The sequence below is a fragment of the Sabethes cyaneus genome, chromosome 3 (assembly GCF_943734655.1).
Source record: "Sabethes cyaneus chromosome 3, idSabCyanKW18_F2, whole genome shotgun sequence".
Lineage (NCBI taxonomy): Eukaryota > Metazoa > Arthropoda > Insecta > Diptera > Culicidae > Sabethes > Sabethes cyaneus.
In genome coordinates this window covers 151,064,815-151,077,140 of record NC_071355.1, presented here as the reverse complement: position 1 = coordinate 151,077,140, position 12,326 = coordinate 151,064,815, and the positions used below count along the sequence as shown (strand labels likewise).

The window sequence follows — 12,326 nt, the reverse complement described above, 5'->3', positions numbered from 1 at the left end:
AGCAAACGATCAAGAATTTTCTAGGTTATATTTTGCTCTAATCAGATCGCATAAATGTTGCAAACAGTCAGAGTTATAAGATGATTTCGAATGATTGATACGTATAAACCATACAGAATCTTTAAATGCGTTATCACAAAATCAGAGTTTTATCACTTGGTTCGATCGGACTTCACGCCGACCATATTGTAAGAAATTTTTTAAATGTTTTTTTCTTGTTTGCCTATTCGTTGCTTTAAAGTAACAAAAATTCAATTTGTTATTCTATAGATCCAAGTAACAATGGCAGCATGGCAGCTGAATTACAAAAGCAATAACTATTTACTGAATAATTTGAAGCGATTAGAGCTGCATAAAGAAAGTGATTATTTCTAGGGGAGGCTATAGGCCTCGATATTTTTTCGTTTTTTTACATCGGTATATTAAAATGAATTGCGCATTAATGTACGAAATCTTATAAAAGTGCTGCAAATGAAAATTGCTCTCAAGCTTTTATTAACTCTAGTTTACTAACTGTAGTTTTTGCTTGAGTTTTTGCCTTTATACTATATAAATATATAGTGTAAAGGTAGGAGGAATCACTCGAAAAACCGGAAAAGGAAAGAATGTCAGGTACCATTAAACTTAGTTTCGAAAACTAAGCATTTTATATTTGTGTGTGTGCGTGTATGTGTGTGTGTGTGTGTGTGTGTGTGTGTGTGTGTGTGTGTGTGTGTGTGTGTGTGTGTGTGTGTGTGTGTGTGTGTGTGTGTGTGTGTGTGTGTGTGTGTGTGTGTGTGTGTGTGTGTGTGTGTGTGTGTGTGTGTGTGTGTGTGTGTGTGTGTGTGTGTGTGTGTGTGTGTGTGTGTGTGTGTGTGTGTGTGTGTGTGTGTGTGTGTGTGTGTGTGTGTGTGTGTGTGTGTGTGTGTGTGTGTGTGTGTGTGTGTGTGTGTGTGTGTGTGTGTGTGTGTGTGTGTGTGTGTGTGTGTGTGTGTGTGTGTGTGTGTGTGTGTGTGTGTGTGTGTGTGTGTGTGTGTGTGTGTATGTGTCTATGTAAGGGGGGCTCCGTAGCCGCAAGGTTACCGCGTCTGCTTTGCCAAGTCGTGGGTTCGAATCTTAGTAGAATCAAGCCATTCGATGTCAAGTGACTTTAGCATAGGTTTATTCTCAGCCCCCCCCCCCCCTCATTTACCCTTCCTTCATGCTAAATTCTAAATTTACCCACTGAAACCCCCTGCAAGTCCAAAAGTCCCTCCAATAGTTAAGTGTACTGGTTCAGAGGAACGAATGAGTCCTCGCCAGGGACGGCTATAATATGGAATAGTATTGGCAGTGAGGAAAAAGTGGATAAAGTAGATCAAGCTTTGAAGGAAGGATAAACCCCAATACACACAAGTACGCATAAAATTTAATAAGCATATCGCTCATTCAATAGCGATAAAAGCAAAAAGAAATGCCGTGCAGGTCATACAGCAAACACCCGGGCGATATCACAATAGATCAATTATACTGGTCGCAGTGATGAGTCCACACAGGAAAAAAAATGCGTCAATGTATGTGTACATGTAGGGTAACCAACGTATTTTGGACCCCCTCAACAGCTGTACATAATTTGGACACTTACAGCAAAATCAAATGGAAGTGTCCAAATTACGTACAGCTGCTAAAGGTGTCCAAAATAGGTTGGTTACGCTATGTGTGTACAATTTTGCAATTTACATTGAAATACAAGATAAGTGAGAAACATTTCATTTGGCATTTTCATCACTAGCTGTTATTCAGATCGGACAAGAAAAGCAGAGAAAAGCGGTTGATTTAAGCATATAGATATAGTGGTGTATAGAATTGAAAATGGTAATAAATGGGTTTTCCCATATAAATTTATACAAATTTCAAGCAAATTTTGCGCATATCGGATCGCTCATGCCATCAAAACAGATTACCGCTGGAAAAATCATTATTTTTGCCATTTTCAAGTATGTTTATCTCGTTTTCTAACTCTCTGCGATAAAACCAATGACTATTTTTTTCAGTTTAACCTTTTAAACTTTAACAGTTTGGGTTATTCGTGACTTCTGCGAAGTTGGGATTCGAAACCGTACTTCCGTACTTTGAAGATTGATTAAAATGTCGTACTTCTCGACACATTCCACCTCCAGCACTGAGAGGCACTGCCAGCGAGCGAATATTGCCTCAAGCAAAATCATTATCTCCGGTTTGGCTGGCTGGCTGGCTGCCTGCACGGGCGGAATAAATCCTGCCGATTCGCAGCTGCCGGGCGTACTCCCTAAATGAAAGTCACTCACGGTCGTAACATTACATATTAATACACTGAAGTCGCTTTTTACGCGATTTTCGGAATTTACGCGGTTTTTTTACGCGAATTTCGGAATTTACGCGGTTTTTTACACGAATTTCGGAATTTACGCGGGACGAATCCTTCGCGTAAAAAACGACTTGAGTGTACCCTCTGATTCACTGCCATTACTCATGATGGCAGCGGTTGGTTCAGAGTATGTACTGCCTCCCTGCCTGCCGGGGTTCCGCTGTGACAGCCGGAAAGGGAAACAGTCTCGAAAAAGCAGACGTACCTACGACGTGGGAAGCATTTCGGCTGAAGACAGTAGGATGTATGTCTACACCGGGACTGACCCCTATTTTTTCATTAAAGTATTCAAAAGAAGCTCAAGTTTTGATTTTCATGCAAAAACAATTATCTAAAGGAGGGCCAACTAAGAAAAAGTCCAATTTCTCTTTCTAATACATTTCATATCTAATGCTCTACCCAGTTATATTGGCAATTCAGATATATTACAAAATTGAAATGAAGCATCTAAATTACTCATGGAAAAATTTTGAGGTCAATTATTTTGTTCTAGATGTTCATTTTCATCGAAATTCAAAAATTCATTTTTCATAGAGGGGGCTAGATCTGTAGTTTCACCAATCACCTGTCGATCACTTCGTTTGTGATTAGATTTCCTTCCTCGTCCCTACACATGTTTGGTTCCGGTATGTATCCCTTACGAGTGTGGTTCACCTTCTTCACAGTTTTAATTCTTCACAGTCTCTGTTCTCTATCTGGTGCTTTAGTTAATCATCAGTAATCACCACATAAAATTGTTATTTCAAGAAAACTGCAGATTTTACTACCGCGTGATTACTATCAGACTCATCAAGTAATCAGCGACTAGCGGCTCCCTCGTAGAAGAGACCTGCTGTGCTGTCTGTCAATTTGTCAAAATGGCGCTAGTAGGTAGGCGTCAATGCAGTTGTCTGTTTGAGTCTTTGTGCTGCTTGGCCCTGCGGACGCCATTAGTTTTTGTCCTTGTTAGTGTAGCGTTTGTTGCAAGTGGAATTTAGGAAAAAACTGGTGCAAATTTCCACTTTCAGTTAAGCAAGTCCGTTTTGTCCTTGCAGCTATGTCTTCGAAACGTAAATCGGAACCGGTTAAGAAGCCAGCGAAGCGGAATAAGAAGAAAATCGACGAAGATTACAGCTCGGATCAAAGCGACGATTATAACAACGATGGGCCTTCAGCAGAGGTGATTATTCCGTCCGATGACATTAACAATCATGAACAATTACCGGAGGATTTACTCAAAACTTACGACAAAGGGCCCGGTCGGTTGCTTATCTCTGGTATGGTAACCTGGGACATGACAGGAAGAAAAGCCGGTACTAAAGGCACAGCCAAAGTACGGCCGAATCTCTACACTTTCCATCGCTTTACGTCGGATACGTACCGTTCCGTAGTAAGTGGATGCTGTTCGGCTCACTCAGTGCTAATTACTACGGATATGAAGGCGTTAGCATTCGGCCGCAACCAATTCGGACAATTGGGTCAGGCTGATTTGAAAACAATCGAAAAACCAACCCAGGTTACCGGCCTGGAATGCTTCAATGTCATCCAAGCAGCTTGTGGTAGAAACCATACACTTTTCTTAACCGACGCTGGTATCGTTTATGCGTGCGGTGACAACAAAAGCGGACAATGCGGTGTTGGAAACACACAGCCAATGATTTTGAAGGCGACTCGTATAAACTATGGAGGACCGCCGATTATTCGGATTGGATGTGGTGCTGATTTTTCAATGATACTTGACATAAAGGGTAATTTGTATTCTTTCGGGCTACCGGAATATGGCCAGCTTGGGCACAATACTGATGGTAAATATTTTGTAACTTCCAATAAAATGTCATTTCATTTCGAAACATCGCCCAAAAAAATTGTTTTATACGTCGAGAAGGCTAAAGACGGCCACGTAACGCCCATTGATGATGTTAAAATTGTCGACTTTTCATGCGGTAACAATCATACAGTCGCAATTGACTCAAAAAATAGAGCATTCAGCTGGGGATTCGGAGGCATCGGACGACTCGGTCACTCTGAGCAAAAGGATGAGAAAGTTCCTAGACTGATCAAATTTTTCGACTTCCAAAACCGAAAAGTCCTACGTGTTTTCTGTGGCACTTCCTACAGCCTTGCCACCACCGACATAGGCAACTTATATCTGTTCGGTCAAAACAAGAAAACCGGTGAAGCAAATATGTACCCGAAACCGGTACAAGATCTGTCCGGATGGAACATTACCAGTATTGGAACTAGTTACACTTCAATTGTCATTTCCGCCGACGACTCGTTGATCGCTTGGGGAGCATCACCGACGTACGGTGAGCTAGGTCTTGGCGATTTGCAGAAATCATCTTCCACGCCGAAAGCGGTTTCCCGTTGCGATGGCATGAAAATACCACAAGTTTCAATGGGTTACTCGCACACTTTGCTTCTCGTCAATACGGAGCATGAACTGACTAAGCAAAAATACAACACATTCCAGGAATTTATTATAGATTAATCAAATTCAGGTTTAACTATTGTGTGAGCCTTACTAATACCCGTTCGTCTATTTTGGCAGGTTCAACTGCTTATTTTATTCTTTTACTTATGTAACATTAATGTTAACTCCACACAGCAAGTCTCCTAAGAATAAACTCATTTTATAATGGACGTTTTTTTTTTCAATTCATATTACCCCGTCTTCTAAACCATTTTTACGGATTGATAGGTCTGTGCCATCATAACGAAGAAAGAAAAAAATTAGTTTACCTTGTGTATGTCATCAGTTTGATTGTTAAAAATTGAAAATATTTTTACACGTGAGCTCACATGGAAATTGAGTAAATTTATTTTACGCAAGATACTATTATCCTGATGTTTCCAGAACCAAAGAAACTGGCAGTGAAGAACATCGTCAATCCATAGAACTCAATCACTCCTTTCAATTATAAGACAAAACACGTCTGTATCTGTATATACTCAATAATGCTAAATGATTCACTCATTTCGAAATGAAACTGGTTTCTTCTATTCTAAACGCAGAAGTCGTGCATTGAAAAAAAATGAACGAATATGAAAACGAAAAATCTCCTGGAAGAATTCCGTGATTTTTAAGACGATTTGCCAGTTGACAGCAAAGCCATCAGTCCTCCAGCTCCGGCTACCGACAAGATGTAGTTAAAAGTTGGCGTGAAAGAACGCAGCAGATAAAAGCTAGCGAAGATGACAACAGCCAGGAAGAGAGCGTTGTTGTAGAAAATAGAAAACGTCGTTGCTTCGTACTCCGCGACGTCATTCTTCTTCCACATGATTCTTTCGTCCTTGTCTTTGCGGCTCAGTTTTTTATCATCGGCCAGCAGGGCGGTCATTTCACGCGTAACTGCGTCCTCGCGTTTGTTCGCAATCTTATGCTTCAATGTAAATTTCGTGTTCTTATAGGCCATTGCCATTAGATATGTGCACAGACCGGTGACAATGGCGAAAAACAACGCCGAAGGCAGCAGCTCCATTTGATGAACTCTCCAGAAGAGCCCTACGGATTTAAAATAATTCATATTCGAACTAAGACTTTAACCAAATTTGTACTCACAGATAGGAACTGCCGAAATAATAAAAGCATTCCCGTAGAAGACTGCATTAGACTTCGTGCTTACATTCCGGCTGAAGTCCTGCAGCAACAGCTCCTCTTCCTTTGTAAAACTCGAACTCTTCTCTTGAACCATCGTAATTAGTTAGTCGAGATCCGTTTTCACACCCTTTTGAAGCAAAATAACGATTGGCTTACACTTAGACCGCCTTGCAAAGAAACTGTGTAACTCCGAAGAAAGTGTAAGCTGCTGAAATGATCGCACGTAGCCGCGACGTGTCAGGATTTTGACGATGTGGACCGAAATTATGCCCGCCAGCACTTGCATTACGCCCGCAGCCCGCAGTCCGCTGCAGAGATGCCAGAAGTGAAGACATGTCTTCATTTTGAAGACATTTTTGTTATAATGAAGACTTTTATTTTGAAATGTCTTCACTTGAAGACATGTCTTCACCATGCAATTCAAATGGGTAAAAAAATCTGGAAAGCCGGAAGAAGACAAATGAAGACATTTTTCTTGATTTGTGAAGACTTTTCAAAAAATCATTTGGCATCCCTGGTCCGCTGTCAAACCTAAGGGTCATCATTACTTCACGTATCGATAAATATTTTTGTCACAACAGTGCTGCCATAGTTATACATTTTGTCCTTCTTCAATCGTGAATCAGAAAAAAAGTAAACTTATTAAATATTTAAATATTGTGCTTTGCAGCAGTTTTACACACTTAAACAGTTCAGCAAATTTTGCCGAAATCTAAACAGCTGAACGTTCGGTAAAAATTTCGATCATGCATTTCGACGTTTACTGATCTTTAGTAACGTTTGATAACATAAAAAAATTTACCGAGCGTTCAGCTGTTTAGATTTCGGTAAAATTTTACCGAATTCGGTGCTTTTTTCTCAGGGTGTACGAGTTCTATTGAGCTTTCCAACTACGTGTGTGTTGGTGCTTGAATATGAGGCAAACAACAACGGTAAACAAAAGAGATCCATTCCTTTGTCACCAACGTACAGAATGAATTTCGTCTTCCGCTGGCTGAAATGCCAGCAAATTTTTAAAACGTGTGCTTGAATTTGAAACATGATGAAAAATTTGACCAAAATATGTGCTCTGTTGTGTGGCAAACGGAGCAACATAACTAATATTCGATAATTGCTATTTTTCAGTTTGTTCCTCCAGCATCAGCTGTTCTCCAACATGAGACAAAAATCATGTACAGCCAGAATTCGTTAATTGGGCCACGATTGCACTCCAGCTGATTCGCTAATTGGGCCGACTGACAGTTGTTAGAAATTTCTAAACTCGAAAATTCCATACAATTTTGACATTCAAGTTGTCAGATAGCCCAATTAGCGAACACCCAATTAACGAACCGCCCAATTAACGAACCACCAATTAACGAAACTTTGCTATATAAGCGACAAAAATTGAGTACGTCACGCAAATTTTGACCAAAATCAATCCCCCCTCCCCCCGTTGTCACATTTTGTCACGCATTCACGACCCGTCTGAGAAAGTACGTTACGTCACGGTAATCCCCGAATCGGTGACTTACACTCAAAATATTCAAAATGATAACTGTTTGGCACACACGCAAAAAATCCACACCTTTCCACGTGAAAAATCACATAAATTTCTCTACAGGGACTTAGGTGACTTTCAGTTGAACGTTATTGGAAAATACAATAACATCTATCTAATTTCCACGTAAATGCACGCCCGTTTGAAAAAAGGAAAAAACGGATGCCATTGGACTATGGGGGAGGGGGTTTTACGTGATTTCGGACTCCAATCACAAGAATCAAAAACAATAAAAAAATCCGGCAAATTCAGCTGTCATTCGGCTGCAGATGAAGATGTCAATAGGATGGTAAGACTGAATCAGAAATGTGCCAAAATATTTGGCACTGGACGACCGCTCTAGCGGGGGTGGGGAATTAAGCTGAAGCTGACGAAAAAGGTCGATGGGGAATAAGGGAGGGGGTTCTGAAACGCCTAAAAATAAAGGGCCAAACAGAATGCCGCGTCAACGCGTCCGTCAGCGTTATTCTGACAGTTTCCCATGGGTTTACTGTCAAATTGACGTTGCCGGATGCGTTAACGCTGCATTCTGTTTGGGCCTTAACGGACGTCTTTTGTGAACGACGTCCTACGACCATTCATTGCACAAAGATACAAAGAACTTAGCTAGTAGCAGCCCCTTGGAAAGAAATGTTTGCATGTTTGAGATTGAATTCACAATAAAAACAAAATCAAAAATTAATCATTAATTGTCAATATCCGCTAGCAAAATAAAATTTACACTTGTTTTATGTTGATGGCAAAAAAAGATTTATTCAAGTACATCATTCAGTTCTTTGAAATTTCACTAGTTTCACTTCATTTACTGGAATATTCGCAATGTTTGACCATGACCTTCGTAGCTACGACCTGAAGGTAGAACTTGCAAAATGCTTCAATGGTAATGGAATCGTTTATTTAGGTCAACATACTCCTTCGAAAGAGCATGTAGCAATCAAGAAGTTTCTAATGGAGAACATACGAAATGATTTTAATCTCATCATGGTAAGTAATACAAGTTATAAATAATTTTTTTGGTTAAACATTGTCTTTCAGGAAGAAGCTAAACATATGCGCGAATTCGATCATCCAAACATTCTCAGCTACTATACGGCGTTTGTTCATACTTTAGACTTATACTTTATATTACCATTGATGTGTTATGGTTCCTGCCGAGATACGATGAGCAATTACTTTGAGACTGGATTTCCCGAAACGCTTTTAGTTTGCATTCTGCGAGACGTCACCAATGGATTAGAATATCTACATCGAAAAGGTTACATCCATCGGTCCATCCGAGCTAGCCACATATTCCTGAACGAATCGAGAGCGATTATTGGTGGGTTTCGGGTGTGCACCAACATCCTCGTTGAGGGAAAACGCGTGAAAAACCTTCACGAACTTCCACCTCATTCAACTAAAAGTCTAAATTGGTTAGCACCTGAAGTGTTAGCTCAAAATTTACTGGGATACACGGAAAAATCTGATATCTATAGCTTAGGAATCACGACCTGTGAACTAGCAAACGGAGTGGAACCATTCAGCAATTTTCAAACTACACTGATGCTGACGGAAAAGATGCGCGGCTATCAGCCACTACTGTTAGATAGCTCCACTATTCCGAGCGATGAGGTTTTCGCCCAAGCCATGGAGTCCGGTGTAGGAGACAGCGGTTCTACTCAAACAAGACAAATTTACTCACGTCGGCAATTTACGGATGCTCTGCACAAGTTTACCGAGCTTTGCCTGATTTCGTAAGTTTACAGACGATTTTCTCGGGAAACAGTACGTTAATTTTGTGCCCGTGTTTGTTCGGACATTTTTAGGAATCCAGCTGAGCGATCGAGCGCGATAGACCTACTGAGTCATCCAGTTTTCAAGCAGTGCAGGTCCACCAGCATTCGGGAACAGTTTGCAGCATGCGGCATTGAGACAGCCGACTTTAATACCATCAAAGGTAAGGTTGCTAATGCAAAAGCGGCAGCAGTTATGGTAAAACTTTGTATCGAGATCATTTTTGATGATTTTTTTATTAAAAGTGTGGTGGTCGATAGGATCAAAGCAACCGCAACCCGTTTCTGTAAGATAAACTCTAGATACCTACTGGTTTTTAATACCTTGGTAAAAATACCTAGTTATTGAAAAACTCGTGTTCAAACTTTTAATAGATTTTTCTTAATTTCTTTTTTGTTAAATGGGACAGTTCTGCTTCGAGCAGCAATGCATGCAGTAACAAAAAATATTAGACCTTCAAAATAAATTATAAAATTTCTATGAAAACATTCCTTCTGTTTTTGAAGGGTTTAAATGTTTTCAGTACTTTTCGTCGTATAAAACAAAACTAAACCAAATTTTGTTTTAAGAACTTCTTAAAAATTAATTATTATAATTGAGTTCATAGTTCGTTGATGGCAAAAATGAAACGGATTTCGGTTACTAACTTGTGGTACTCTAGAAATGTTTAGTACAAATAGATCAAAAAAGGAACTCAAGGATAATGCTCTTATACCGTTATCTATTCTTCTTCTTCAGCAGCATAGAGCCGGGGTGGCTCGTGCTGTTTCAAGCACTCGTCTCCATTCAACTCGGTCTTGGGCCACTCGTCGCCAATTTCCTAGTCGTCTCAGAAGTCGCAAATCGCTCTCGACCTGGTCGAGCCATCGTGCACGTTGGGCACCCCTGTTCCTGGTGCCGGTGGGGTTGTTGAAGAGGACTATTTTCGTCGCACAGTCGTCCGGCATCCTTACGACGTGTCCGGCCCACCGTAGCCTGCTAACTTTCGCTAGATGTACGATGGGAGTCTCCCCAAGCAGTGCCTGTAGCTCGTGATTCATACGCCTCCGCCACTCTCCGCTTTCAGTTTGTACTCCGCCAAATATCGTCCGCAGCACTTTCCGCTCAAACACGGCAAGGGCGCGTATGTCATCCGTAAGCAGCGTCACGGCTTCAAGTCCATAAAGAACTACCGGTCTAATAATGGTTTTGTACATTGTTAGCTTCGTGCGGCGGCGTATGCTTCCTGATCGTAGCGTTTTACGAAGGGCAAAGTAGGCCCGATTTCCCGCTTGGATGCGCCGCTGGATCTCCTTACTAGTGTTGTTGTCCGCGGTCACCAGCGATCCCAAATACACGAACTCTTCTACCACTTCTAGTTCGTCGCCGTCAACGGTTACCGTCCGTGGGAGGCGCACATTTGTTTCCTTTGAGCCTCTTCCTTTCATGTATTTGGTCTTCGACGCATTTATTTTTAGCCCAATTCTCCTAGACTCCGCTTTCAGTCTGGCGTAGATTGCCTCCGCCGTCGCAAAGTTCCTGGCAATGATATCGAAGTCATCTGCAAAGCCTAGAAGTTGGCTACTCTTGGTAAAAATCGTGCCTCTCGTTTCGATGCCCGCTCGTCGGATCACCCCCTCAAGAGCGATGTTGAACAGCATGCAGGATAAACCGTCACCTTGTCTCAACCCTCGTCGCGTCTCGAAGGGACTCGAGAGTGTTCCAGAGATGCGTACAAAACACATCACTCGATCCAATGTAGCTCTGATCAGTCGCGTCAGTTTGTCCGGAAAACCGTATTCGTGCATTATCTGCCATAGCTTGTCTCGATCGACTGTATCGTATGCTGCTTTGAAATCAATAAAGATGTGATGCGTGGGCACGTTGTACTCCCGACATTTCTGCAAGATCTGTCGGATAGTAAAAATTTGGTCCGTAGTTGCGCGAGCCTCCATAAAACCCGCCTGATAATTCCCTACGAAACCTTGTGCTATCGGTGACAGCCGGCGTAACAGGATCTGGGAGAGTACCTTGTAGGCGGCATTTATCAGCGTAATACCGCGATAGTTGCAGCAGTCTAGCCGATCACCCTTTTTGTAGATGGGACAAACCACTCCTTCCATCCATTCCTCCGGTAGCTTTTCCTCCTCCCAAATCCTCGAAATAACCCAGTGTAGAGCCTTTGCTAGCGTTTCTCCGCCATGTTTATAAAGCTCTGCCGGTAGGCGGTCCTTCCCTGCGGCTTTATTGGTCTTCAGCAACCTGATTTCTCGTTTGACTTCTTGGAGATCAGGTGCTAGGACATCACTATCTTCCATAAGCGCTCCTAGGTTAATTTCCGTTCCGCCTCCTTCTGCGACTTCGCCATTGAGGTGTTCCTCGAAGAACTGCTTCCACCTGTCGACCACCTCGCGCTCGTTTGTAATTAGATTCCCTCCCTCGTCCCTACACATGTCAGGTTTCGGTGTGTAGCCCTTCCGAGTTTGGTTCACCTTCTCATAAAACTTGCGCGTGTCATTAGCTCGGAATAGTTGCTCCAATTCTTCACGATCCCTGTCCTCCTTTTGGCGCTTTTTTCTCCTCAGGATCGTGGTCAACTTGTTCCTAGCTCGTCGGTACTTGGCCAGGTTCTCTCTAGTGGCAATACTTAGATAATTTTTCCAAGCATTTTTTTTCTCCTCCACCGCTTGTTGGCATTCCCCATCAAACCAATCATTTTGTGTACTCCGAGGCTCAATACCTAGTGCCGCAGTGGCGGCCTCTCCGATGGCCGAGCGTATTCTGCCCCAACCGTCTTCGAGGTTTGAAGCACCTAACTCCTCGGAAGAAGGCAGTGCCTCGTTCAGTACTCGCGCGTAGTTCTCGGCAGCTTGTGGGTTATCTAGCTGCCTGATGTTCAGCCGAGGAGGGCGGCTTTGACGTGTCCGGTATACGGTGGACAGCTTTGAGCGCACATGTACTGCTACTAGGTAATGGTCAGAATCGATATCCGCACCCCGACGGGAGCGTACGTTCGTGATGTTAGAGAAGAACCGGCCCTCTATGAGAACGTGGTCAATTTGGTTCATTGTACGTTGGTCAGGTGATCT

General features: G+C 42.2%; 3 protein-coding genes across 4 annotated transcripts in view; 2 read left to right on the top strand and 1 right to left on the bottom strand.

Annotated features, from left to right (window-relative positions):
- The first annotated feature begins 3,246 nt into the window (after window positions 1-3,246).
- Window positions 3,247-4,981, top strand: LOC128744442 (protein RCC2 homolog). The gene has a single exon (XM_053841462.1). It carries the CDS (start codon window positions 3,402-3,404, stop codon window positions 4,833-4,835), a length of 1,434 nt encoding a protein of 477 aa, XP_053697437.1. The 5' UTR covers window positions 3,247-3,401; the 3' UTR covers window positions 4,836-4,981.
- A 134-nt stretch (window positions 4,982-5,115) lies between these two features.
- On the bottom strand, window positions 5,116-6,193 carry LOC128744444 (translocon-associated protein subunit gamma). Its single transcript, XM_053841466.1, has 2 exons — window positions 5,907-6,193; window positions 5,116-5,849 (listed from the first exon to the last, which is right to left on the bottom strand). The coding sequence occupies exons 1-2, from the start codon at window positions 6,037-6,039 to the stop codon at window positions 5,428-5,430; spliced, it is 555 nt and encodes a 184-aa protein (XP_053697441.1). The 5' UTR covers window positions 6,040-6,193; the 3' UTR covers window positions 5,116-5,427.
- A 2,028-nt stretch (window positions 6,194-8,221) lies between these two features.
- LOC128744443 (STE20-related kinase adapter protein alpha) overlaps window positions 8,222-12,326 on the top strand; it is a 5,460-nt gene continuing 1,355 nt past the window's right edge. Inside the window, exons 1-3 of one of the 2 annotated variants that reach the window (XM_053841465.1) lie at window positions 8,222-8,469; window positions 8,521-9,218; window positions 9,291-9,421. In XM_053841465.1, coding sequence (XP_053697440.1) covers window positions 8,305-8,469; window positions 8,521-9,218; window positions 9,291-9,421 — 994 coding nt within the window. In that variant the 5' untranslated portion in view covers window positions 8,222-8,304. Of the gene's footprint in view, window positions 8,470-8,520; window positions 9,219-9,290; window positions 9,946-12,326 lie in introns of those variants that run through there. The other variant, XM_053841463.1, reaches the window with a different exon arrangement.